At 45.8% G+C, this 24,844-nt stretch overlaps 2 protein-coding genes across 3 annotated transcripts; both read right to left on the bottom strand.

Annotated features, from left to right (window-relative positions):
- Positions 1–209: 209 nt before the first annotated feature.
- Positions 210–12,797, bottom strand: LOC308172974 (BOS complex subunit ncln; the record flags this gene model as incomplete). Its single annotated transcript, XM_080547937.1, has 14 exons — positions 210–290; positions 5,061–5,139; positions 5,574–5,627; positions 5,819–5,991; positions 7,070–7,108; positions 7,338–7,425; positions 8,604–8,922; positions 9,097–9,185; positions 9,361–9,464; positions 10,061–10,138; positions 10,320–10,417; positions 10,597–10,741; positions 12,026–12,216; positions 12,653–12,797. 14 exons carry the CDS (start codon positions 12,795–12,797, stop codon positions 210–212), a joined length of 1,683 nt encoding a protein of 560 aa, XP_080404063.1.
- A 2,352-nt stretch (positions 12,798–15,149) lies between these two features.
- LOC308173224 (protein FAM219A-like) lies at positions 15,150–23,671 on the bottom strand. Of its 2 annotated transcripts, none has more exons than XM_080548221.1 (6): positions 23,592–23,671; positions 18,937–19,021; positions 18,738–18,840; positions 18,519–18,599; positions 16,830–16,905; positions 15,150–16,436 (listed from the first exon to the last, which is right to left on the bottom strand). In XM_080548221.1, exons 1-6 carry the CDS (start codon positions 23,649–23,651, stop codon positions 16,278–16,280), a joined length of 564 nt encoding a protein of 187 aa, XP_080404347.1. In that variant the 5' UTR covers positions 23,652–23,671; the 3' UTR covers positions 15,150–16,277. The 2 variants fall into 2 exon arrangements, with proteins under 2 accessions (XP_080404347.1, XP_080404348.1); XM_080548222.1 differs by having other exon boundaries at positions 16,851–16,905.
- Between the last annotated feature and the right edge of the window lie 1,173 nt (positions 23,672–24,844).

The raw sequence follows: 24,844 nt of genomic DNA, 5'->3' as shown, positions 1-24,844 counted from the left end.
GCAGAATCAAGTATTTCTGATGCTACTGTTACTGTTTCATGTAGTGTGTAGTGTGTAGTGTGTAGGGTGAGTAGTGCTGCAATAGTATTATCTCTCTCCCCCCCGGCCCCCCCTAACCTCCCAACCCTCCAGCCCTGAGTCTGTCTCAGTGTGTTGCTTAGTGATCATTCATCACTGTTTGTTACCACATACCTGCCTCGCTGCAAATGTCACCCCGCCCTGGGGGCGCCCCCGCCCCCCCCCGGGGCATCTGAGGGGTCGGACGTCTGCAGGGAATCTGTTACCCCGCCCTGGAGATCACACCAGAACGCTGACACAACGCTCCTCCCACCAGATCCATCACCAGATCAATATCTGTAGAGTCTGTAGGGCAGGGTTCAAAGGTCACCTGGATGGGTGGGTGGGTGGGTGGACCCTGAGAAAAGGAGGAGCCTGTCACAGCAGGTCAGGTCAGCTCACATGGGGGGGGGGGGGGGGGGACCGAGAGGTGATGAAAACTGAAAATTTGGAAATTGGAAAATTGACATTTTCAGCCACTAGTTCTAAAATGAGCAGTCACAAGCCTGTGACTAGTCCCCAAAATAGCAATACATAAATCATGAGGAAAAGTTTATTTTAGGCCTTCAACTACGGACTGTGTCTACTGAGAAATCCAATAACAATATATCACAAGTCAACACTGAGAAGCCAAGATTTGACGTAAAGAATCAGCAATAAAAATCCTGTAGCATCTCTTCAAGGTTAGTTTTACTATTTGGGACCTACTCTGTCAACTGAAAGCCTGTCAGAAAGCTCCCTTTCGTCTCGTCCGACCTGAGGACGTGATGGAAGGCGGAATCAGAATGAAATAAGACATCGGTCGGTTCAGTCGGGCCGTGAGGGCTGGATCTGCTTACCTCATAAGTGCTCTTAATTGGCGTCAGACTCAGAACTTTGTCCCGGGAGGCAGCTTGACTTGAGAGTTATGGGACAGTGGCTAACACAGTGCAGGCTGACTAAAAAAGACCTTTGTTTGGATTGATGATGAATTAATGCGTCGAAAGGAATGTAGCACATCTGGATCGGAGGTTAGAGAATCCGATATGACCTGTGTGGGACTCTCAGGCTCAGCGCGGCGGCAGTAGTGAACCACTCTTAATCCGTGCCAGTAAGGAAGGGGAAGAGAGGACAGAGAGATTGTGTTCCTCTGCTGTGATATAGCTCTGTTTGGGCCGGCTCAGCACTCAAAAGCACCCGAACCCATCATCCATGAATACTAACATCAAACTAGGGTTGTTGGAGTATCTTCAGGTCAGCCAGGACAGAAACAGAAGGTCAGGACAGAAACAAAGAAGGATTTGCTTTTTGGAGATTGTACTGTACTGTATGTACCACAATCACCCATCTCATTTCGTTCACGTCCCCCGTCACTTACAGCGAAACGACTCGCAGATTCCTGGTTTGCGTTGTTCATTCTAAGGCCGAAGCAGAGGGAATATGAATGAATGAATGAATGAATGAATGGTCTTTATTGTCATTGCTACAGTACAGGTACCAAACAACGACATTTAGGAGGGGTGGTAAAAAAAATAAAAATAAAAATATCTCTGAATATCTCTCACAGAAACATTAACCTCCTTGTAGGGCAACTTTTCTCTCTTCCGTCTCGTAAAGAATGGAGGAGGAGGGAATACGGCGCTTTAGGCATGTTGCGGGCGCAAGGGGGCGGGGGGCTCGGAGAGACGAGAGGAATGCAAGAGGAGGCTGGATGCATAATTGAGAGTGAGAGTGAGGCACTACCAGTAGCGACAGCCCCTGTGTCTGACCTGCTGGGTGTGACCTATATATAACACTGTGAACTCACTGTGGAACCCTAGACACCTCACAGATAGCAACACACACTGACAGCGTTAGAGATCTTTCAGCCAGGGCCCAAACTCAGATTAACACATTCACACACATGGATGGCGGCCATTTTGGGTGTCGCTCTTCTTTACCAGATGACCAGGAAAGCACGAGGACGAGGGAGAGTGGAAGGCTGTATTTGTATGATTTCAGCACTGAATAGGGAATGTGTGGTGAGTTCCATGTCAGTCGCAAACTGGGGGAGTCGCCAGAGAAGCAGGATAGGCTACCGTCACTGTAAGTCTTACAGTCTTTACAGTAAAGTCTGGCTGGTCTATTCAAGGACTCTGGCTGCTCTACTCAAAATGTATGCTTGCACTCCATCTAGTGGCAGAGAGTCTGTAATGCAATCTTCATGACCATGTTCAGCTCCATCGCCGGATGAACAATGTAAATGCTCCATATTTACTGCTGTAACTTGTGAGCTTTACTGCATAAGGGGATTTCTACTCAGGGGGAAGTGTGTGCTACAGCATCATATCCTTTCTGTGCACATCATCAGAGACACATTAGGGATTTTGTAGTGGACCTGTCATGTACCCCAAATGTGTTGGTCCTCCGGGATTGAATTCCCACCTATTTGCATTGAACATGAGTATCTTTCTCCCTCGTTTCCCTGCTGAACATCATGCCAGCCACCTCCATCCAACCCCTAAGAACAGAACGGAGAGAGAGAGAGAGAGAGAGAGAGAGAGAGAGAGAGAGAGAGAGAGAGGCAGTGGAGAGAGGAGTATTGAAGTGTATTGAACAGCTTTGACTGATATAGGCAGAGAGAGACATTTCGGCGCTAGTCACTTCTCTCGAGTCTGCCCTCAGAGGACGGGCACACACACACACACACACACACACACACACACACACACACACACACACACACACAAGCACCCACCTGACTCAGTGTTTGAGAGGGAGGCTGGAAGTCTGGCAGAAGAGTGAGGGATGATAAGGGTACTTGAGAGAGAGAGAGTGCAGGGTACTTCCTGCCTCCACGGCCCCGTGGGACCCATCCACTAGAGCAGACAGGGACAGACCAGGACAGACCAGGACGTCTGATCCTTATTCATGAGAGAAGAAGAGAGAGTTCCACAGCCGCCACCCTGGGACAGATTGAGACGAGGAGCTGAAGTTGTCTACCACTGTGCTGAGGAGCAGCTTATACATCAGTTCATAATGACTTCCAAATCAAAGTCTACTAAAACAAGCAGGAACAGGTAAAACAGGTAGAACAGATAGAACACGTAGAACACAATAATTAATTGTGTTTTAAATAATCTTTTAACATTTTAGGGTTGGGAGTTATACATGCACACAGCTCTGGAAAAAATGACACCACTGCATCCGATATCAGTTTCTCTGGTTTTACTATTTATAGGTAGGCTATGTGTTTGAGTGAAATAAACAGTTTGCGAAGCAATTCCAGCAGGTGGGGGTGCAGCCCAACGAGGGGCCGCGGGGAGAAGAACGGGGAGTGACATAGAACACATAGAACATAATAGAACACATAGAACACATAGAACAGATAAAACACATAGAACACGTAGAACTGGTAGAACACAATAATTTGCCAATGATTTGCCAGGGCAAATGTGTAACTGTGTTATGTAATATAATGTTTCATAGGATAGAAGGCATACTGTATCTTGCAATCCTTTATAACCATGAGCCTGAATACCACATCAATGAGCACATTATGCAGAAAACAAGCACCAGACGATGGCATTAGTTTGGGGGGTGGGGGGTGGCAGACACAAACAATGGATGCAGGTTATTCAGAGGATTTGTGTTTAATCAAAAAGATAATAAAATGCTTCGGTAGGATTACAAAACACACTGAAGTGGGGATTATCGTGGCTTTCAAATTCTGCGAATTCTTTCAAATGTCTCTGATCAATGTGGCAAGACGTTGAGACTGTAGAAAATGTCGGACCCTCTCCGTTCTCCTCCACCGGTGACATCACTGTGGTTTGGACTTCACAGCTGCTCGGAGTTTAATGTACATTTGTTCAAAATTCTGAAAGGAAATTGAGGACAAGGTTAGTGTTTCCACCTGATACTCATAATGGCATGTAGGGCGGGGTGGTAGAGAGAGATGTAGGGCTGGGGGGTAGAGAGAGATGTAGGGCTGGGGGATAGAGAGAGATGTAGGGCGGGGTGGTAGAGAGGGATGTAGGGTTGGGGGGTAGAGAGGGATGTAGGGCTGGGGGGTAGAGAGAGATGTTGGGCTGGGGGGTAGAGAGAGATGTAGGGCGGGGTGGTAGAGAGGGATGTAGGGCTGGGGGGTAGAGAGGGATGTAGGGCTGGGGGGTAGAGAGAGATGTAGGGCTGGGGGGTAGAGAGAGATGTAGGGCTGGGGGATAGAGAGAGATGTAGGGCTGGGGGGTAGAGAGGGATGTAGGGCTGGGGGGTAGAGAGAGATGTAGGGCTGGGGGGTAGAGAGAGATGTAGGGCTGGGGGGTAGAGAGAGATGTAGGGCTGGGGGGTAGAGAGAGATGTAGGGCTGGAGGATAGAGAGAGATGTAGGGCTGGGGGGTAGAGAGAGATGTAGGGCTGGGGGGTAGAGAGGGATGTAGGGCTGGGGGGTAGAGAGAGATGTAGGGCTGGGGGGTAGAGAGGGATGTAGGGCTGGGGGGTAGAGAGGGATGTAGGGCTGGGGGCTAGAGAGAGATGTAGGGCTGGGGGGTAGAGAGAGATGTAGGGCTGGAGGATAGAGAGAGATGTAGGGCTGGGGGGTAGAGAGAGATGTAGGGCTGGGGGGTAGAGAGAGATGTAGGGCTGGGGGGTAGAGAGAGATGTAGGGCTGGGGGGTAGAGAGAGATGTAGGGCTGGGGGGTAGAGAGAGATGTAGGGCTGGGGGGTAGAGAGAGATGTAGGGCTGGGGGATAGAGAGGGATGTAGGGCTGGGGGGTAGAGAGGGATGTAGGGCTGGGGGGTAGAGAGGGATGTAGGGCTGGGGGGTAGAGAGAGATGTAGGGCTGGGGGGTAGAGAGGGATGTAGGGCTGGGGGGTAGAGAGGGATGTAGGGCTGGGGGGTAGAGAGAGAGATGTAGGGCTGGGGGGTAGAGAGGGATGTAGGGCTGGGTGGTGGAGAGGGATGTAGGGCTGGGGGGTAGAGAGAGATGTAGGACTGGGGGGTAGAGAGAGATGTAGGTGGTAACAGTACACTGGTTGGTACAAACCTGGATGGCGAGGTAAACTATGCCCAGATAAGCTGTGATACAACCGCCAAGGAACAAGTCAAAAGCTGCAGGCTTTACCCTGGTGACAAAACAAGCAACAGTAATCAGTTTCACATTAATCAACACAATGGCACAACGTTTTTCGAGTGGCACTCGCTTTTCGGCTTGCCTCTCGAAACAGAGTTACAAGCAGTAATAGTTGAAATCTTCCACAGGACATCCTACCCCTACATGTGAACGCGCAAAACGGAGGGGTAGGGCTAAGGGTTAGGGTCAAGGGGTAGGGTCAAGGGGTGAAATGGGATTGGGCCAATGTCCTAAAAACGTCTTAAAGGTGCACCATGCTACATTTTAGCAATCACTTTGACTTCCCTGTGTTTTTAGAAGGGTCAGGGTTAGGTTCAGAGTATAGGGTTAGGGTTAGGTTTAATGGGAGGGTTAGGGTTAGGTTTAGAGAAGGTTTATTTGAATGTTGTGTAGTGCACCTTTGAAAGGCAGATGTTGTTCTCTTACCTGTACATTGTTATAGGTTGTTGCATTTGGTCAAAGAAGGTAATCTCAGGATCCCTGAAACACATTATGCATCATTAAAATACATAGACAAACCACCAGGATCCCTGATAGGAGGAAATGTTGAGATGAAGCAGACATACAGGTGTGTGTGTGTGTGTGTGTGTGTGTGTGTGTGTGTGTGTGTGTGTGTGTGTGTGTGTGTATGTGTGTGTGTCTGTGTGCGCGTGCGTGTGCGTGCGTTGTACCTCTTGTCCTGGCGGAACGTGTGCCTGTGGACCTGATGCAGGTAGTGTCTCAGCTCCTGCTCTAGTGAGTTGACCAGGTGACCGTGGCTTGCCTCCTTGTCCAATAGCTGCGTGGCCCGAGGGACGGATGTCAAGAAGGACATGAGTGATGACAAACGACTGTCCTGGATCTCCTGAACAGGACATGGAACGGAGACTTAGGGTTATGGTTATGACCTGTGATGTCCTAGTAACACAATTATTTGCTCAGAGTGATTCAGAACATTCTACAAGTTTACAGTTGTATCCATTTCGTTTTCAAGGCATACTGCAATACCAGAGTATGAACACTAGGTGGCACTAGGGATTCCCTTTACAGTTTGTGCCAGGTTAAAGTGGTCATGATTTAAATAGAATAGAATAGAATAGAATAGACTTTATTGTCCTTGTACAGTTGCCTATACAATGAAATTGTAGTGGTTCTTCTGAAGGTGCAAAAACAGAAAAACATATTCACATATTCACAAACATATACACATATCACAAATATTACACATTAGACAAATTATATTTGTATAGATTACAGTTCTTCTATAACTATTGAGTCAGTGAAGTTTGAAAATAAGTGACTACCTCATTACAGTTTTTCTCTATCGCTTTAACACTAACATTGGAACCTCGAACACAATGACCAAAACCTGAAACTGGTGTGTTTTATCTCACGCCAATTCTTCACAATGACAAACAGATTTCTTGCTTATTACTCATTTTGCAACTCTAAAACACACAGTTAACAACACTTGCATTTGTGTGTTTTATATTTGAGTATGAAAACATAACCATTTATAACAGGCTACTGTACGTATGTAGTGTAACACTGATAATCTTATCATAGTACTGTTTTCCGCTGATCATAGTGTTTTACATTGTGCACATCAGTGTTCAATTAGTTCTTACAAGTGTCTATTCATTTGATGGTCTGTGTGTGTCATTTGACGACAACATTTCATTTTGAGGAGACATAATATTATTTTTGAATGCAGTGTTTGCTTTTGCAAGAGATTTGTGGAGTTTAGGGTTTTGTGTGTGAGTTTTGGGATTTGTGTTAAGAGTTAAGAGACAATGAGCTATGCTTTGAGAAAACATGTTAAAGCGATAGAGAAAAACTATAACACAATTCAACAGTGAACGTGAGAACTCAAGACATTACAGAAAGATGTGTACTGACTGAGTTAGTGTTTTGTTTGAGAGCAGAAACTTTGGACATCTTACCATGTGACCCCTGAAGACCTGTATGTCTTTCGGGGAACCCTGGAGGAAAACAGTTCAAGGGATAAATTATTCAAGACAAACAATACAACATTAATTGAGTTGAATGTGTGCATACATTAAGGTTAATAAAGTCTATTAATAATAACTTACTATGTCAAATGCTTTTCAAACAGTATGCGTATTGTGGACACACATCTGTGTCTTCTCAATAGTGTAGGTTTGTGTGTATGTATGTGCATACATGCGTGCGTGAGTGAGCCTTTCATACCGTATCAGTAATATTGTACATGAATCTTGCGAGGGACTCTGCAATAACAACAGCATTGCGCTTCAGCTTCCTGAAGTCCACTTGTGACCTGTGGAGAGAGAATCACCACAATACATACAACACTGTCATAACACTGTCATACCTGCGCTCACATACAGTATATCACTGCCTAATCCTCTCATACATAGTACATGCTCATTCAATCAGATAACAGTATTAAAAAACATGCTTTTCCCCCCCCTCTTGAAATGTGCGATAACTGAAACACGTTGTATAATAGGTTTTTGATATTCTGTTGGCAGAAGACCGAACTATGGCCTAGAGTTTCTCCTGGTCAGTCACATGGTCAGGAAAACAAGACTTCTAGGGCCGGTTTCACAGACAAGGCTTAAGCCTAGTCCTGGACTAAATCACACTTTCAATGTAAAATCTCCATTGAAGATGCTTTTTAGTCCAGGATTAGGCTTAAGCCTTGTCTGTGAAACTGGCCCTTAGTGTTTGGGTTGGGTTGGGCTTATGGTTTGGTTATGGTTAGAGTTAGAATTTGAGGTTAGGTTAGGGGACAATACACTCAACACCCAGGGTTAATTTTAGGGGGATAACCTTTACCATGGTGTATCTTTTTGGGGGGGGTTTTGTTATTTTTTCTGAGCGGGGCAGTCCCACTCATATTTTTAATTTTTATTGGACAGATACAGTGAAGACAGACAGGATAGTAAGGAGAAGAATGGAGAGAGGACATGGGTCGGATTCGAACCCATGGCGACATGGGCATTGGTGTGCACTGTAGACCGCGGTGCTAGACCACTGGACTACCCCAGTGGTGTATCTTGGTGTAGCCCAGTCCAGTGAAAAACATCCTGAAGTAATTTAGGGCTGAGTGCCAGTGGTGCTCCAGGCGGGCTTCGAACTCATGACTTTCTGAACATTAGTCCAACTCACTATCCCCCAGATAACCCTTTTTCTATATTAAAGATACTCTTCATATATAAAAAAAAAAAGAAAAAGAAAGGAGTGTATGGGGAGGGGGGCAGGAAGACCATTTTTTATGAAGGTTAGGGTTTGGGTTAGGTTAGGGTAGGTTAGGTTAGGTTAGGTTAGGTTAGGTTAGGTTAGGTTAGGTTAGGTTAGGTTAGGTTAGGTTAGGGTTGGGTTGGGTTAGGTTAGGTTGGGCTGGGTTGGGTTGGGTTGGTTTGGGTTAGGTTAGAGTTAGAGTTATGGTTAGGATTAGGGTTAGGTTAGGGTTAGGGTTAAGGTTTGACTCACATGGTGTCCAGGATGGAGTGTCGCAGCTCATCTCTGGGGTCCTCCAGGTGAGACAGTGTGAGCCCAGGGATCCTGCGTAAGCCGTAGCGCTCGTGTTCCCAGGACACGGTGGACTCCCCCAGGTTGATCTTCTTGTGGACCATCCCAAGCTTCACCCAGGGGAACCTGGAAGAAACCACCTGCTCCAACTGTTGCATGAAGTCGTGCTGAAGGGTTCCAGGCTTGGGAGGGCGGGACACGTGCAGGAAAAGATCATCCCCATTCGCCAGTGTGTCCAGACACAAAACGAACGCCACGTTATCATGGAGGAGGCTGGACTCTGATTGGAGGAATAACACACACAAAAGGTTGGAGGAATCAAACCTGCCTGTAGTAGTCTGGAGAGCTGGAGGAGTTTAACTAATATACTACTACTATGTCTATGGTTAGACATATATACTGTATATTCATAGGTGTATAAACGTCATTGGTACTAAGCCTAACCCTGACTCACCAGCGTGATCCATGTTCTCGTCAATCCATCTCTTGGTTCCCAGGAAGTTGTACTTGCCACCTCCAGTCAGAGAGAACAATAGATGATATCTATAACACCAAGACAGACATGTTATATACAACACCAGGACAGATGTTACAGTACAGTATATACAACACTAAGACACAGATATGTGAAGAAAAGACTTTGTGTAACTGTGAAGTAAGGACTGTGTAAACTGTGTAAGTCAGGTAGGTAGTCAGCACTGTGTGTCCTGTAACTCACGGTGGCTGGGTCCGGGGGTTGCTGTACAGCTTGTGGAAGAGACGAACCAGCTCAAGTAGGATAGAGACCCCACTAGCGTTGGAGTCTGCTCCGTACGACAGCCACTGTTACAGAGAGAGAGAGAGGAGAGAGAGAGAGAGGAGAAAGAGAGAGAGAGAGGAGAGAGAGAGAGAGAGAGGAGAAAGAGAGAGAGAGAGAGAGAGAGAAAGAGAGAGAGAGGAGAGAAAGAGAAAGAGAAAGAGAGAGGAGAAAGAGAGAGAGAGAGAGAGAGTGTAAGAGAGAGAGAGAGAGAGGAGATAGAGAGAGAAAGAGAGAGAGAGGAGAAAGGGAGAGAGAGAGAAGAGAGAGAGGAGAAAGAGAGAGAGAGGAGAAAGAGAGAGAGAGGAGAAAGAGAGAGAGAGAGAGGAGAAAGAGAAAGAGAGGAGAAAGAGAGAGAGAGGAGAAAGAGAGAGAGAGAGAGGAGAAAGAGAGAGAGAGAGAGAGAGGAGAAAGAGAGAGAGAGAGAGAGAGAGAGAGGAGAAAGAGAGAGAGAGAGGAGAAAGAGAGAGAGAGAAGAGAGAGAGAGAAGAATGGAATGTGAAGAATGGACCACATCCCATCTCTAAATGGAACCTGACCTCATCCCATCTCTAAATGGAACTAGACCTCATCACATCTCTAGACCGCTGCCCAAAGTAATCATGTTTGTTTTATCACTTACTGGGACAAGGCCAGAAGAGTCATAGTGAGCGGAGATGACGATGGTGGGCAGGTCCACTCCATACCCAGGAAGTACACCCTAAACACACAGAGGACCAATCACACTCAAGAAGCCATCATCAATTACAATAACTGTAGAAGAAGCTCCTGTAAGAACTGAACTAGCAGGAGATTAGAGGTGGAGATACTGTACATATGTATCTAAGGCCGGCTAGCTGGCTCACTTATGATGTGTTGATAAGGTCTGCTGACACACTCACCTCTAATGTGATGATGGAGTTGTCAGTGATGGGCTTTATTGGGCTGGTATTGCTGACTAAGATCTGGAAGGCGGTTGCTGTGATCATACTACGAATAACTGTTGAGAAACACATAGAGAGAGGGAGAGGGAGGGAGGGAGGGAGGGTGAGAAAGAGCGAGAGAGGGAGATAGAGGGAAGGGGAGAGAGAGAGAGCCTTACCCCTTCTTACCCTCCCTCCATCCCCTCCCCCTCTCTCAGAGAACAGGTGTGTGTGTGCAAGTGTGCATGTGATTTACCTCTGACCATCACAGAGGAGGCTCGCATGGCGGCGACCTGCTTCACCTCCTCGTACATACTCAGCAGGTGCACGTCCTCCGGCGCCACGTAAACAGGCATGACAGTCTCCGTCAACAGCGCCTCGCTCTCACCCACCATGAACGCCTAGGGAGGAGGGACATGGTCAGGTTAGGTTAGGTTAGGTTAGGGTTAGGTTAGGTTAGGTTTAGGTTAGAGTTAGAGTTAGAGTCATGGTTTGGTTAGGGTTAGGTTCGGTTTAGGTTAGGTTTAGGTTAGAGTTAGAGTTATGGTTTGGTTAGGGTTAGGTTTGGTTTAGGTTAGGGTTAGAGTTAGAGTTATGGTTATGGTTAGGTTAGGTTAGGTTAGGTTTAGGTTAGAGTTATGGTTTGGTTAGGGTTAGGTTCGGTTTAGGTTAGAGTTAGAGTTATGGTTTGGTTAGGTTGGGTTGGGTTGGGTTAGGTTTAGGTTAGAGTTAGAGTTAGAGTTATGGTTCAGTTAGGGTTAGGTTAGGTTAGGTTAGGGTTAGGTTAGGTTAGGTTAGGTTAGGTTAGGTTAGGGTTAGGTTAGGTTAGGGTTAGGTTATGCCTACAGAGGAGTCCTCTGGGGCTCAGTTGGTAGAGCATGGCGCTAACACTTAGGTTGTTTATATATTGTTTATACTCACTGCAGTGTAAGTCGCTTTGGATAAAAGTGTCAGCTAAATGGCATATATTATTATTAGAGTTGGGCCTAAAATCCTGCTTTAATTTGATTGTCATGTGTAGTATGTTATTCTGAAATGTGATCTGAGCGTATCCACACAAAACGTCAAGGTGTTACCTATCAAATGGCATGCTGCTTTGGCATCTGATCATCATTTCTAATGTTACAACCAAGTACAGGGGGCTTAAGAGGTTAAACCTCAGGTCGACAGTTAAACCTCTGAGTGAGAGAGTTAAACCTCTGGGTGAGAGAGTTAAACCTCTGGGTGAGAGAGTTAAACCTCTGGTTGAGAGAGTTAAACCTCTGGGTGAGAGAGTTAAACCTCTGGGTGAGAGAGTTAAACCTCTGGGTGAGAGTTAAACTTCTGGTTGAGAAGGTTAAACCTCTGGTTGAGAGAGTTAAACCTCTGGTTAAGAGAAGGTTAAACCTCTGGGTGAGAGAGTTAAACCTCTGGGTGAGAGAGTTAAACCTCTGGTTGAGTTAAACCTCTGGGTGAGAGAGTTAAACCTCTGGTTGAGAGAGTTAAACCTCTGGGTGAGAGAGTTAAACCTCTGGTTGAGAAGGTTAAACCTCTGGTTGAGAGAGTTAAACCTCTGGTTAAGAGAAGGTTAAACCTCTGGGTGAGAGAGTTAAACCTCTGGGTGAGAGAGTTAAACCTCTGGTTGAGAGAGTTAAACCTCTGGTTGAGAAGGTTAAACCTCTGGGATAGATTGAAACCTGTTCTACCTGTATGACCTCGGGGGGGATGGCGGATGTGTTTTGGGGGAACAGTATGAGGACTGCGGCAGCGTTCTGCCTCTGCGCCTCTAGGTATCGCTCCGCAGTGAAGTCCCGTAGCTTCATGATGACACAGCGGCGTGTCAGCCCTGGGTCGTCTGCTGAGCGAGCCTCCGCAAACACGGTGGCACCACGGCAACCTGCACAGCCAAGCAAAGGGGGCAAAGGTCAAACAGCGCTGTTACCGTGTGCACAGACACACACACACACACACACACACACACACACACACAACACACACACACACATCATACAACTTAGAGAGCCTGACTCTCCAATAAATGGTTCTGGTTGAGAATGAGGCCACAATCTGTGTTTTTATATGGCTAGGCAGTAGGGAGTAGGGGCTAGGGGCTAGGGGTTGGTATGGAATAGTACCATGTTTCTGTATGGCTAGGGGCTAGGGGCTAGGGTTTGGTATGGAATAGTACCATGTTTCTGTATGGCTAGGGGCTAGGGTTTGGTATGGAATAGTACCATGTTTCTGTATGGCTCGGGGCTAGGGGCTAGGGGTTGGTATGGAATAGTACCATGTTTCTGTATGGCTAGGGGCTAGGGGTTGGTATGGAATAGTACCATGTTTCGCTTGCTGCAGGTTGTACTGCTGCATCCTGTAGGCACTGAATGCATAGGAGGAGATAGCCGGGAGGACGGAGCCATGCAGGAGCTGTGCCCATATAAGGAGTGGCACTGCCACGCCCATCAACATCTTCAGCAACATGGTTACACTTCCTGGTGACGCGTTCTTGCACTGGCGATATTCTGTTGTCCTGCCTCACTGGTCTAGGCCAGTAGTTACTCCAACACTGGGACAGAGAGAGAGATAGTTACTGACATAAACTATTCCAGAAACAGAGATAGTAACTGACATAGACTCTATACCAGAGATAGAGATAGTAACTGACATAGACTCTATTCCAGAAACAGAGATAGTAACTGACATAGACTCTATTCCAGAGATAGTAACTGACATATACTCTATACCAGAGATAGTAACTGACATAGACTCTATTCCAGAGATAGTAACTGACATAGCCTCTATACCAGCGATAGTAACTGACATAGCCTCTATACCAGAGATAGTAACTGACATAGCCTCTATACCAGCGATAGTAACTGACATAGCCTCTATACCAGAGATAGTAACTGACATAGCCTCTATACCAGAGATAGTAACTGACATAGACTCTATACCAGCGATAGTAACTGACATAGCCTCTATACCAGAGATAGTAACTGACATAGACACTATGACAGAAAGAGATTGTTACTGTACTCACATAGACATTATGACAGAGATAGAGATAGTTGACTGACGTAGACACCATGTGCCAGTGGGAGTGGTTTGACCTTCCCTGATCATATACAATACTTGTATCCATCCATCGCTCGATGCCCTCTACCCAGAGACAGGGCTGGAACTCCCCGGGGACAGCCCCCCCCTGGGCCTGGACGTCTCACTCACCCGTATCCCAGGCTCGTCTCGGCCTTCTCCTCTCAGGTGAACGGTGTGTTCTCTCTTCTTCTCTCCTGGACACTAACTAGCTTGTGAGAAGAGGCTCAACTCGCCTGGGAGCTAAGCTGCCCTACACCATCTGTCCCTGGGGATCAACTCCAGGCTAATCACTCCTCCCCCTCTTCTTTCAATGTCCTGGTAAATGGTAAATGGACTGCACTTATATAGCGCCTTTATCCAAAGCGCTTTACAATGGCCTCTCATTCACACATTCACACACCAATGGCGGCAAGCTACCATGCAAGGTGCCGGCCCGCTCATTGGGAGCTCACCTTGGGGTTCATTGAGGTTCAGTGTTTTGCCCAAGGACACCTCGACACGTGGACAGACAGGAGGAGCCTGGGATTGAACCGCCGACCTTGTGGTCATTAGACTCCCACTCTACCTCCTGAGCCACAGCCGCCCCATCATATAGAGACGTGAAACCACAATGCTCTCTCTTCAGATATGCAATATTTATTTGATGACATGTTACATTACACATAACAATAACATTGTTCCGATATTCAAATGCAGGTTGTTCACATCTTCTTTACAATCATGACAATAAGCATCTGAGGAATAAAAAAACAACAACACTGTGCCTATGTTCAAATGCATACTTTCCCATATTTCCAATAAATTAAAACATACCACAAGCATTAAACATCTTCCACAAAAAAAGAAAAGAAACCCACATTGCTTAAGGCATACTCTACTTTAAACTCAAAAGGTGGAAGCGAGGCAATGTCGCAAATGACACTCTAGTACCCAAACACAGTGCTCCTGTAGCGGCCACAGATACCTGCACTCAACTTTAACACACACATCCTCCCATTGGCGTGACTGTATGATTATAACACAGTCAAAGTTACACACACACACACACACACACACACACACAGTTCTCAGCCAAAGATATATTGGGTGAGAATCAGGGTGTCTCTGGAGCCACAGCGATGGGTGTGAATCTGCGAGCCCGTTAGCCGGGTAGTCTGCTAACTCGCTAACCTCCGAGCACAACCAGAGGATGTTTAAAGCTGATAAAACTCAACGAGCGATCTCTTCCTGTTCATTACGCTTGCATGCGAAAGCCTTGAGCAAGCCTTGGCATGCACTGTCACTGTCTGCTTCACTGTCATTGTCTGCTTTACTGTCTGTTTCACTGTCACTGTCTGCTTCACTGTCTGCTTCACTGTCACTGTCTGCTTCACTGTCACTGTCTGCTTCACTGTCTGTTTCACTGTCACTGTCTGCTTCACTGTCTGTTTCACTGTCACTGTCTGCTTCACTGTCTGTTTCACTGTCACTGTCTGCTTCACTGTCTGCTTCACTGTCTGTTTCACTGTCACTGTCTGCTTCACTGTCTGTTTCACTGTCACTGTCTGCTTCACTGTCTGTTTCACTGTCACTGTCTGCTTCACTGGCGTCACAGGAAGTATCGGCTTGTCGTGCTTCTCAGCTTTAGGTTTCTCTCAGAGCTAGCGAGCAGCGGTTAGCTCACAGGCAGATAGAGATAGTGACTACACACTACATACAGTAGGCCCTTCCTCAAGTGTTAGAAACCTGACTCCTTGTGTCCCTCTTCTCCAACCTTCACTCGCTTCCTACACAAAAACACATTGGAGGAGAAGATCTAGTAGGTTCCTCCCCTTTAGATATTCTCCTCCAATGCTTTTTGAGGAGGAAGCGAGTGGGTGGTGGGGGTGGGCTGAAGGAGAGGACGGTTCGAGGAATGGAAGTTTCTAGAAATTGAGAGAAGGGGGGGCCACTCTCACAGCTCGATGTCACTACATCCCCGGCACCTGTCCCGACAGCTCACAGCTCACCTTCAGGTCTGATGTAGAGTACACACAGGAGAGCAATACAACTGATATGTGAGGATGAAGAGAGGAAACAGAGAGAGAGAGAGAGAGAGAGAGAGAGAGAGAGAGAGAGAGAGAGAGAGAGAGAGAGAGAGACAGAGACAGAGAGAGAGAGAGGGGATCGAGCAAGAGAGACACAGAGAGAAAGGAGACCCAAGTTCTACTCGGATCAAAACTTTTTCTCGTTGAATTTCAATGTGCTGTACAGTATGAGGTGCTTGAACATGACCAAGTACACAGATGAGTCCCAGTTTGAGTGTTTTCCGTTCAGTCTGACCTGCTGCTGTATTTACCCCTTCAACCTCCCCAGGCGTTTGGACACACACATTACATACATTATTATTATACACTCTCAAAGTCCCGTCAAAAATCGAATGTCAAGTTGTTTTTCTAAACAGTTCACTGGCTGTTGATCCCTCCTCCTCCGTCCAGCACAGCAGCGACACAGGAAGGAAGTCCAAATAAGGCGGAGAGTATCCACAAGCGGTAGTCATGGCAACAACAGCGTCGTCGTCAGCATCGTCGTCTTGCAGAATCTCAACGCTTCTTCGGTCCGTCTCTTCTCTTCTTCCCCCCTACCGGAACCCTACCTGACCGGACAGCACGTCCTACCATAGGAGGACCCAGTGACTCATTTCCATATCAATTCTAATATACCTATAATACCTGCACCTATAATATAACCTGACCTTAACCCTATGGGGGTTTCTCTCTGTGACTGTCCTGGTAGTGGGCAGGCAGATGATGTGATGAGGGAGGGGGCTACTGTATTCGGCAGACGGAGGAATAGGCGGAGAGGGGGGGGGGGGGGGGTCATGTGATGGAATAGAGGGGGGAGGGGCTACTGTATTTGGCAGGAGGAGGAGGGCGTGGCTTGGCAGCACATGCAGGTGGCGTTGACCGACTTGGGCGGGATGAGGTCCAGGTCCTCGTCGTCGGGGATCTCGTCTAGCCGGTAACCGTCCTTCAACAGCTGGATGTTTAGGTCCTGGTTGATCTGCTGCAGGAGACAGGAGGGGACAACAGCACAACCGGTTAACAACTAAATAACGTACGACTTACTAACTAACTAACTAACTAACTAACCATTACTAGCTAACTACCACCATTGGTCCTGGTTAATGAATGTGATTAATCATGCAGTGGATAGTGCTGTTACTCAAAACCAGGTTTTAGGTTGTTATGGTTACAGTGGGATGTTTCAGGGTGTTATGGTTACGGTGGGATAACGCGGCACTCTGAACCGTGTTTCGGGTCGTTATGGTTACAGGTCAGAGGGCGTGGGGCGTGGGGGGTTGGCGTAAGTGGTGGTGACCAGGGGAAGTGATGTGACAGGTTATGTCATGCTTATGACAGCTTACAGGGCTTAGGTTAAGCTGTAGTGCATAGGTACCTGGTCCCTCAGACATCTCACCTCGGCTGAGGAGTATCCTGATGAGGAATATCTGGACACGTCGCAGTCATCATCACTGCAAAACAAACACACATACACACACAACGTTACTGTACACAGACCGTCAATGTTACTGTACAAACACACACACAAAGTGAAAACCATTTTTTTTTAAACCATTAAACCGTCCCCAAAAATGTTGTCTCACGACAAAAATGTGATGCATGTTCCAGTTTTATTCTCTGAACAACATAAGAAACAGAATAGCAAACGTTAACAACATTAACAACATCTATATAACTACAAATATAGATCTTGAGCGCAGATACAGAGGGTAAAGAATGTACAACAAATCTATGGGCTACAATCCAGTACAAATAAATTAAATTAAAAGCAGCCTATAGCATCCAGTAACACAAAAAAATAACACAAATGGCAGTAAAGAAAATGGTCATAAAAGCGTATCCTACAGACCGCAATCTATTCCAGGTTTCTCGCCAGAAAAACAAGCATGTTTACTTTTTCAGGCTTCAGCAGGGCATGTAACTGAGGTCTCATCAAGATCTGTTGGCTCGGCCATGTCATTTGGTCGGAACCGAAATGCTTCCAAGTTGCAGCGTTTTTATATACAGTATATTTTAGGGACCAAGCTTGCACTCGCCATATCTTTTTCTAATTCTCTGTTCTGTCACTTGTGTGTAGGGCACCTGCTCAGCTGTCTGGAACATAGTTATTATGTTGAACGCACGTCAGATGTGACACAATTGTGTGACACAATTTGGACCAGTCATGCATGTATACTGTACATCATGTACAAAAGAAGAGATTTGGTGAGGCTGCGTTCTCATTTTATGCACCCAAATTGTGGAATGCACTGCCAGTTTACATTAGGGATGTACCTCAGCAAATATGTTCAAGTCAAGACTAAAAACCCATCTTTTTAATATTGCCTTTAAATGACTCAATAATTAAATAAAGATTATAAAAACCCATCCTTTTAATATTGCATTTAAGTTACAAAATAATTAAATTAAGATTATATAATGATTAAAGCACTTTGAGCTTTGCAGGAAAATCGCTATACAAATAAAGTTATTAATACAATTATTACATGCGTAAATCTGCAGGTTAGAGGGAACCATTACAAAGAGTGTGGACTGGACCACATGGCTCTGCTGTGTCAAGCGCCGAGCAGAGCCTCTTTCCCCCTTCCAAACCCCACCCAATCCCCTCACCGCAACCCCCCTAATCCACCCAAGCTCCATCCTCATCCCCCTCCCTCATCCCAAACTTCCCCCACCACAACCCCCACACCTCAACCCACCATTCCATACTGACCCTCACTCACACCTCCTCCTAATTGCACCCCTGCCTCACCACAACCCTGCTAATCTCACCCCCCCCCCCCCTCCCCCCTCACTCAGCCCCTCCCCCCATCCATATCAACCCTTACCCCTACAGTGCTGTATATGTAAGTACCACGTATATGACTGTGTGTGGTACCTGTCAGTATCCAGCACTACCAAGAGCTTCTCATTCGGGCTCTGGTCTAAAGAGGAGTAGGGTTAGGGTTAGTGTTAGGGTTCGCACTGTTAGTGTTAGGGTTAGTGTTAGGGTAAGTGTTAGGGCTAGGGTAAGTGTTAGGGGTAGGATTAGTGTTAGGGTTAGGGCTAAGGTTAGTTGTGGTACCTGTCAGTATCCAGCGCTACCAGGGGCTTCTCATCCGGGCTCTGGTCTAAAGAGGAGTAGCCTTTATTTGGCACCACCAGCCTAGAGTAGAGAAGACAGAGAGAACAGACTTGGAAACACGCCAAGAGGGAAGAGGAGCGACACTGAACAGGGACATTGTATATGGGTGTCAGGCCGTACTAGTTAGTGCCAGTTAATAGTTAGTCAGTAGCTTGTTACCTCGTTCTGGCCATAACATTGTTCTTCTTGGGCTGCTGGTTGACGGGACTTCCCACAGTGCCGTTCTTCACCGACCCCTTCCTGGACAGCTCTCGCTGTTTCTCTGCCAAATACAGGAAATGGTGTCGTCAATTAGAAACGACTGTGTCACCAGGTGTGGCTGGATAGGTGATCTGTGTGATGGGGTGGCGGGACTCACCTATCTTCACCTGCAGAGGGGAGGGCTTGTAGTTGAGGGCTACAGTCTCACCTTGTCTGGTGTCTGAGTCTGCCTCCGAGGCGTCCTGTAGGACAAACACAACAACACATGATGTCATAAACATGTCAGGGGGGTATTCCATGAATGCCGCTAAAGGAAAATCCAGGCTTATTTTGATAAATCGCTGAATAATTTCTGTGCGAGTTCCGTTCCCTGAATGTGGCTGAAAGAAATCACTATTGCATTACCATGGCAATTTATGCCTCAGAACTATCCTGGTACCTACCAGGTTAGCTGTCAAGATTAAGTTAGAGGCGTGTCTAAAAATGTCTAACAGGCGGAAACAAAATCCCGGGAGACAGTTCCGTCAAGTGTCTTTTTGGAAACATTAGGTCCAACCTAATGTGACAAACATTGATTTGTGATAAATGTGACAAAGCATGAATGTACGTTTTATTTAAATTCCAAAGAATGTGTACGTGTATCAGCTTGCATCAGTAACAGCAGAGCGGTGTGTCTGGTGCAGAGGTTAAAGCATCAAAGAGCATCATTAATAATTACTACAGAAAGGCTTCAAACACCTTGTAGTTATGTCAGTTCTCGTAAATTAGCCTACACCATAATTTTAAACATACATTAGATTCGATTTTATTGTTATTGCAGAGTACTAGTATCAGACAACGAAATGCAGTAAAAAGTAAAAATGTCAGAAGCGGGATTCGAACCCATGCCTTACAGCACGCCATCCTGACAATCTGATATTGTATAGCCTGCTAATAATACCACAGTAGTAAATGTTCATTTATTTAAAAATTCAAATAAAACAATAAGTTGGGGCTAGTATAACGTATGCATTTAATCTGTCAGCAATTTTTTGCCAAGCCATTTCCCTCGCCTCGTTAATTGCGGCAGTATTGCCCTTTTTTGTGATTAGGCTACTTCTTATTTTTGGTCTTCATAAAGCTCCATCAGCAGGGCGTGTTCTCGTGCTACAAGGGACACAGTGCTGCTCTCTCATTTTCCAGTCATAGTATTTTCTTTTCGACAATCGGCTGTTCTGGGCTGCTTATTATTCTGTGCGCACGCCCAAAGCGAGCATTTCCAAGCCTGAACAGAGTTAGCGTTGAAAAACAAGGCTGAATTGTGTTATTGGAATGGAATGACTTGAGTCTTAAATCACAGTCGACATTAACTCTAACCAGGCTTTTTCAATTAATCGCTGATTTAGTTATCAACGTACGTGAAATACCCCCCAGCACGGCCAACACAACAACACATGATGTTGTCATAAACATGATATCAGCACAACAGCACAACAACACAATGATGTTGTTATTATAAGCATCTCTCTATTGAGATTCTGGGGGCGCAGGTAGTAAAAAGTGCTGCCGGAAGCTTTAAGGAATTCCACATCCCTTGAAATATTTTGCTGCAAGCTCCACCTGAATTGCAAACGAGAACCCTCCTCCTTTACGCTATTATTTACAAACCAATGTGCACGCATTGCACAAAACGAACATGGAGTTGGCTTAAGAAGTGTTCGCAGGTGAGCAGTGTACATTCAATTAGGCTATCTATTTATTTATTTTAGAGTGTCTGTCTGACTTAGTGAGACCTATAAACATGGCATAACTCCTGTCTGCTGCTGGGTCCTGTACAAAAATAGACAACCCCACTGTAACAGTTTCTCAACACGTGACGACAGCACCATAATCGTCAGTGTCAATAACCCATACAGAGTACCACTGCTTTCTATATGCAGCTGTATTTCTAGGATGACACATAGAAGAGAAAGGGGGTGGGAGAGGGAGAGGGAGAGGGATAGGGAGAGGGCGGGGCACCAGGTCTGGTCTGACCTACTCTACTGACAGAGCCCTCTATTATGTCCCCCCACAACCCCTACCTTGTTCTAGTCAGCCAAGGGCGTACGGTGGGAAGTTATTTATTCTCCCTAGCTACCATGCTCAAACAAGTTCGCCCCTGAACTACTACCGGACAGTGGGAGGAGCTGAAACTGCTATGTGTTGACATTAGCTTTCCTCCACACAGGCTCGTTGCTGGGCGGAGCTTCTCTACTGCCAATCACTGTCTAGCTGTCTCATCATCTCCTCCATGGTCACTGTCAGGGAGGATGGCAGTTTGACAGCATTACTGTTGCTGGGAAGTGTAATCATGTAAAAGTCTAGGAGGGACCCTAACTACTCTGTATTCAATAGTTATTCCCACCTTAAACATGTGTGTAAACTAGTGTCCCCTCCCTGCACATCCCGACAGTTTGAGCTTTTTCCAGAAACAGCTGAAGTGACGTGTTTTTAGGACACTCTCTGTCCTCGCATAAAAGATGTGTCATGACAAACCAAAACCCGTATGAATTCAAGCACATATCCATGTTCTAAAATATTCAATTCAGGAATTTATTTTAGTGCCAAGACAACCTCTTAGCTGTCTTTTACCACCTCCTCCTCCCTCCCTCCCTCTCCTCTCCCTCCCTCTCCTACCACCTCCTCCTCCCTCCTCCCCCCCTCTCCTACCACCTTCTCCTCCCTCCCTCCTCCCCCCCTCTCCTCCCTCCCTCCTCCCTCCCTCTCCTCCCCCCCTCTCCTACCACCTCCCTTCTCCTCCCTCCCTCTCCTCCCTCTCCTACCTCCTCCCTCCCTCTCCTACCTCCTCCCCCCCTCTCCTACCTCCTCCCTCCCTCTCCTACCACCTTCTCCTCCCACCTCCCTCCCTCTCCTCCCTCCCTCTCCTCCCTCCCTCTCCTCCCTCTCCTACCTCCTCCCTCCCTCTCCTACCACCTCCCTCCCTCTCCTACCACCTCCCTCCCTCTCCTACCACCTCCCTCCCTCTCCTCCCACCTCCCTCCCTCTCCTCCCACCTCCCTCCCTCTCCTACCACCTCCCTCCCTCTCCTCCCACCTCCCTCCCTCTCCTCCCTCCCTCTCCTCCCACCTCCCTCCCTCTCCTCCCTCCTCCCTCCCTCTCCTACCACCTCCCTCCCTCTCCTACCACCTCCCTCCCTCTCCTACCACCTCCCTCCCTCCTCCCACTCCTCCCACCTCGGGCACGCCGCCTCTTCGCCTCCCCTCTCTGTTCGGTTGGACAATTGAAAACATCTCAGAGCTTTTTCCTCCCTCTCCGTTATCTTGAATTGAAAAAACTCTACAGATACTGCTCTTTGGCTTTGTAGGACAGTGTAGTTCCTCCCAGTGTCCCCCCCCCCCCCCCCCGGTTCCCCCTGCTCTGCGTTCCTGCTGCCCCTATACTGTTTCAGTTGTTAAACCGACCCGCTATCACTGATATGCCAATGTCGTTGAATGAAGGGAACAACCAACCCTGTCATCTGGTGTATACATACACCTTGTGTATAAACACAAACAACAGCATTTAGATCATACAATATTAATATCTATTGCAGTTTTCACTCTCAGAAACATGCAGATAAATAAATATAATTTCTCCACATAGAATGTTCAGATAGAATGTTCAGATTAGAATGTTCAGATAGAACGTTCCCCGGGCAGATAGAATGTTCAGATAGAATGTTCAGATAGAATGTTCAGATAGAATGTTCAGATTAGAATGTTCAGATAGAATGTTCAGATTAGAATGTTCAGATAGAATGTTCAGATAGAATGTTCAGATTAGAATGTTCAGATTAGAATGTTCAGATAGAATGTTCAGATAGAATGTTCAGATAGAATGTTCAGATTAGAATGTTCAGATTAGAATGTTCAGATAGAATGTTCAGATTAGAATGTTCAGATAGAATGTTCAGATTAGAATGTTCAGATTAGAATGTTCAGATTAGAATGTTCAGATAGAATGTTCAGATTAGAATGTTCAGATTAGAATGTTCAGATAGAATGTTCAGATAGAATGTTCAGATTAGAATGTTCAGATAGAATGTTCAGATAGAATGTTCAGATAGAATGTTCAGATTAGAATGTTCAGATTAGAATGTTCAGATTTAATGTTCAGATAGAATGTTCAAATTAGAATGTTCAGATAGAATGTTCAGATAGAATGTTCAGATTAGAATGTTCAGATTAGAATGTTCAGATTAGAATGTTCAGATAGAATGTTCAGATAGAATGTTCAGATAGAATGTTCAGATAGAATGTTCAGATTAGAATGTTCAGATAGAATGTTCAGATTAGAATGTTCAGATAGAATGTTCAGATTAGAATGTTCAGATAGAATGTTCAGATAGAATGTTCAGATAGAATGTTTCCCCGGGCAGCGCGAGAGAGAGGCCGATAAACACAGTCAGCTCCTCCAACCAGCACGAGACAGAACACGTCACCAGGCTGCTGTAACGCACAGAGGAAGACGCCAGTAGTGAAGTCAAGTCAATCTAATGATAAACTGTCTGTCCTGACTGAACTGAATGAGAAGAAGAGAGACAAATCAGACGAAATAGTGTGAAATAGAACTGACTGGCCCGGGGATGTTAGTGCATCTTGGTGGTTCAGCCATTACTGCCTGGTCCAGCTGTGCGGCTCTCAGTCGACATAAAGCTCTGACAACCCCGTGCATGTAGGTACTCATATCGCATATTTGTAGCATTCCGTTTCAAAACATTTTTGGCACAATTACCCTGATTGAACAATTTGGCAGAGTAATATTATATCTGTAAACATCAAACATAGCTCTTACCACTGGCTGCATCTCTGTGTCGACCGGAGGGACTTGGTACCGATCAATTTCCTCCATCATGTTTGGCAAAGCATTCGTCGTCTTAACGACGGCAGAGACGATCGAAGGGGTTATGTGTGATTATAAGGATAGATAGATGCTGGAGATATTGCTATAATTGTTATTTTGCAACGCTCCGTTATTTTGCATCATTATCCCAGCTTGTTGTCAGCCAGGCGTCAGAGGTGACATCTGTGGAGCTCCGCCCATCTACTTCCGGTCACTGTAGTGTAAATAAATAAGGATTTCTTCAAAACTTTTGGAAATATATTTATTGGGTTTTCAATGGTTATACATTTAAGAACAGGAGCAAGAGAAACATATAGGCTACACCCTCTTTTTAAGCAAACCAACCACACACACACACACACACACACACACACACACACACACACACACACACACACACACACACACACACACACCAACACACAGACAAATAACAAAAGCACAAAAATAAATAAATGAAAATAAACGACGGACAGAAGGTTCAGACAGTTATGTATGACATGGGTAATCAGCCATAGGGATGGATAATGGCATAACAGACACAATAACCTACATAGAATTTAAGATGTCAGTCCATGCAAGACCACAGAGACCACTCCTAAGGGCCTGGACCCCATCATCTCCAATATAGTCCAAGAAGGAGTCCCAAATATGGACAAACTTGAATGGTTTGTCCTTAAGCCAGAAGCTTATAGCTTCTAGGGAGATGAGTTCCATAACACTCTGAGTCCAGTGGGACACCGTAGGGGCCTCGTCAGAAATACAGTGGAGAAGAACAAAAAGTGGCCAACTTTATTTAGCATTTAAACATGGTTAATAGGGATCAAACAACCACAAACAACATGCTAAGTATCTTAGCAAATATATATATATATATATATATATATATATATATATATATATACTGTATATACAATATATATAAATATATATCAATTGTCACCATATACTATTTGGTATACTATTGCCCCAGAAGGGTTTATAATTGTTCTTATAATTCTTCTCCATTTCATCATTACCCTGATGTCATAGTGTTGCCCCAATATGATTTCATTATTATATCAAAGATTTCAATCCCTCTGTGGTACCACTCTACAAAGTAACACTTCTAGAATGCATATCAAGTGAGTTTGAGTCTAAAGTGATGTCTTAGCAAGTTACACCCCACCTCAAAGTGCCGTATCTGCACTGTACTGTTTGTACAA

This window comes from Nansenia antarctica, assembly GCF_963989245.1.
Source record: "Nansenia antarctica genome assembly, chromosome: 18".
In the NCBI taxonomy this organism is placed as follows: Eukaryota; Metazoa; Chordata; class Actinopteri; order Argentiniformes; family Microstomatidae; genus Nansenia; species Nansenia antarctica.
Note: the sequence above shows the minus strand (reverse complement) of the source record. Positions and strands in the feature narration are given on the sequence as shown.

Bases quoted from the DNA above. Each gene is read 5' to 3' on its own strand.
- LOC308173224 (XM_080548221.1), bottom strand. From the start codon at position 23,651: ATGATGGAGGAAATTGATCGGTACCAAGTCCCTCCGGTCGACACAGAG. The intron at 19,022-23,591 runs GTAAGAGCTATG...TTTGTCCTACAG, and splicing joins ACACAGAGATGCAGCCAGTG to GACGCCTCGGAGGCAGACTC. The intron at 18,600-18,737 runs GTAACAAGCTAC...TCTCTACTCTAG, and splicing joins AATGTTATGGCCAGAACGAG to GCTGGTGGTGCCAAATAAAG.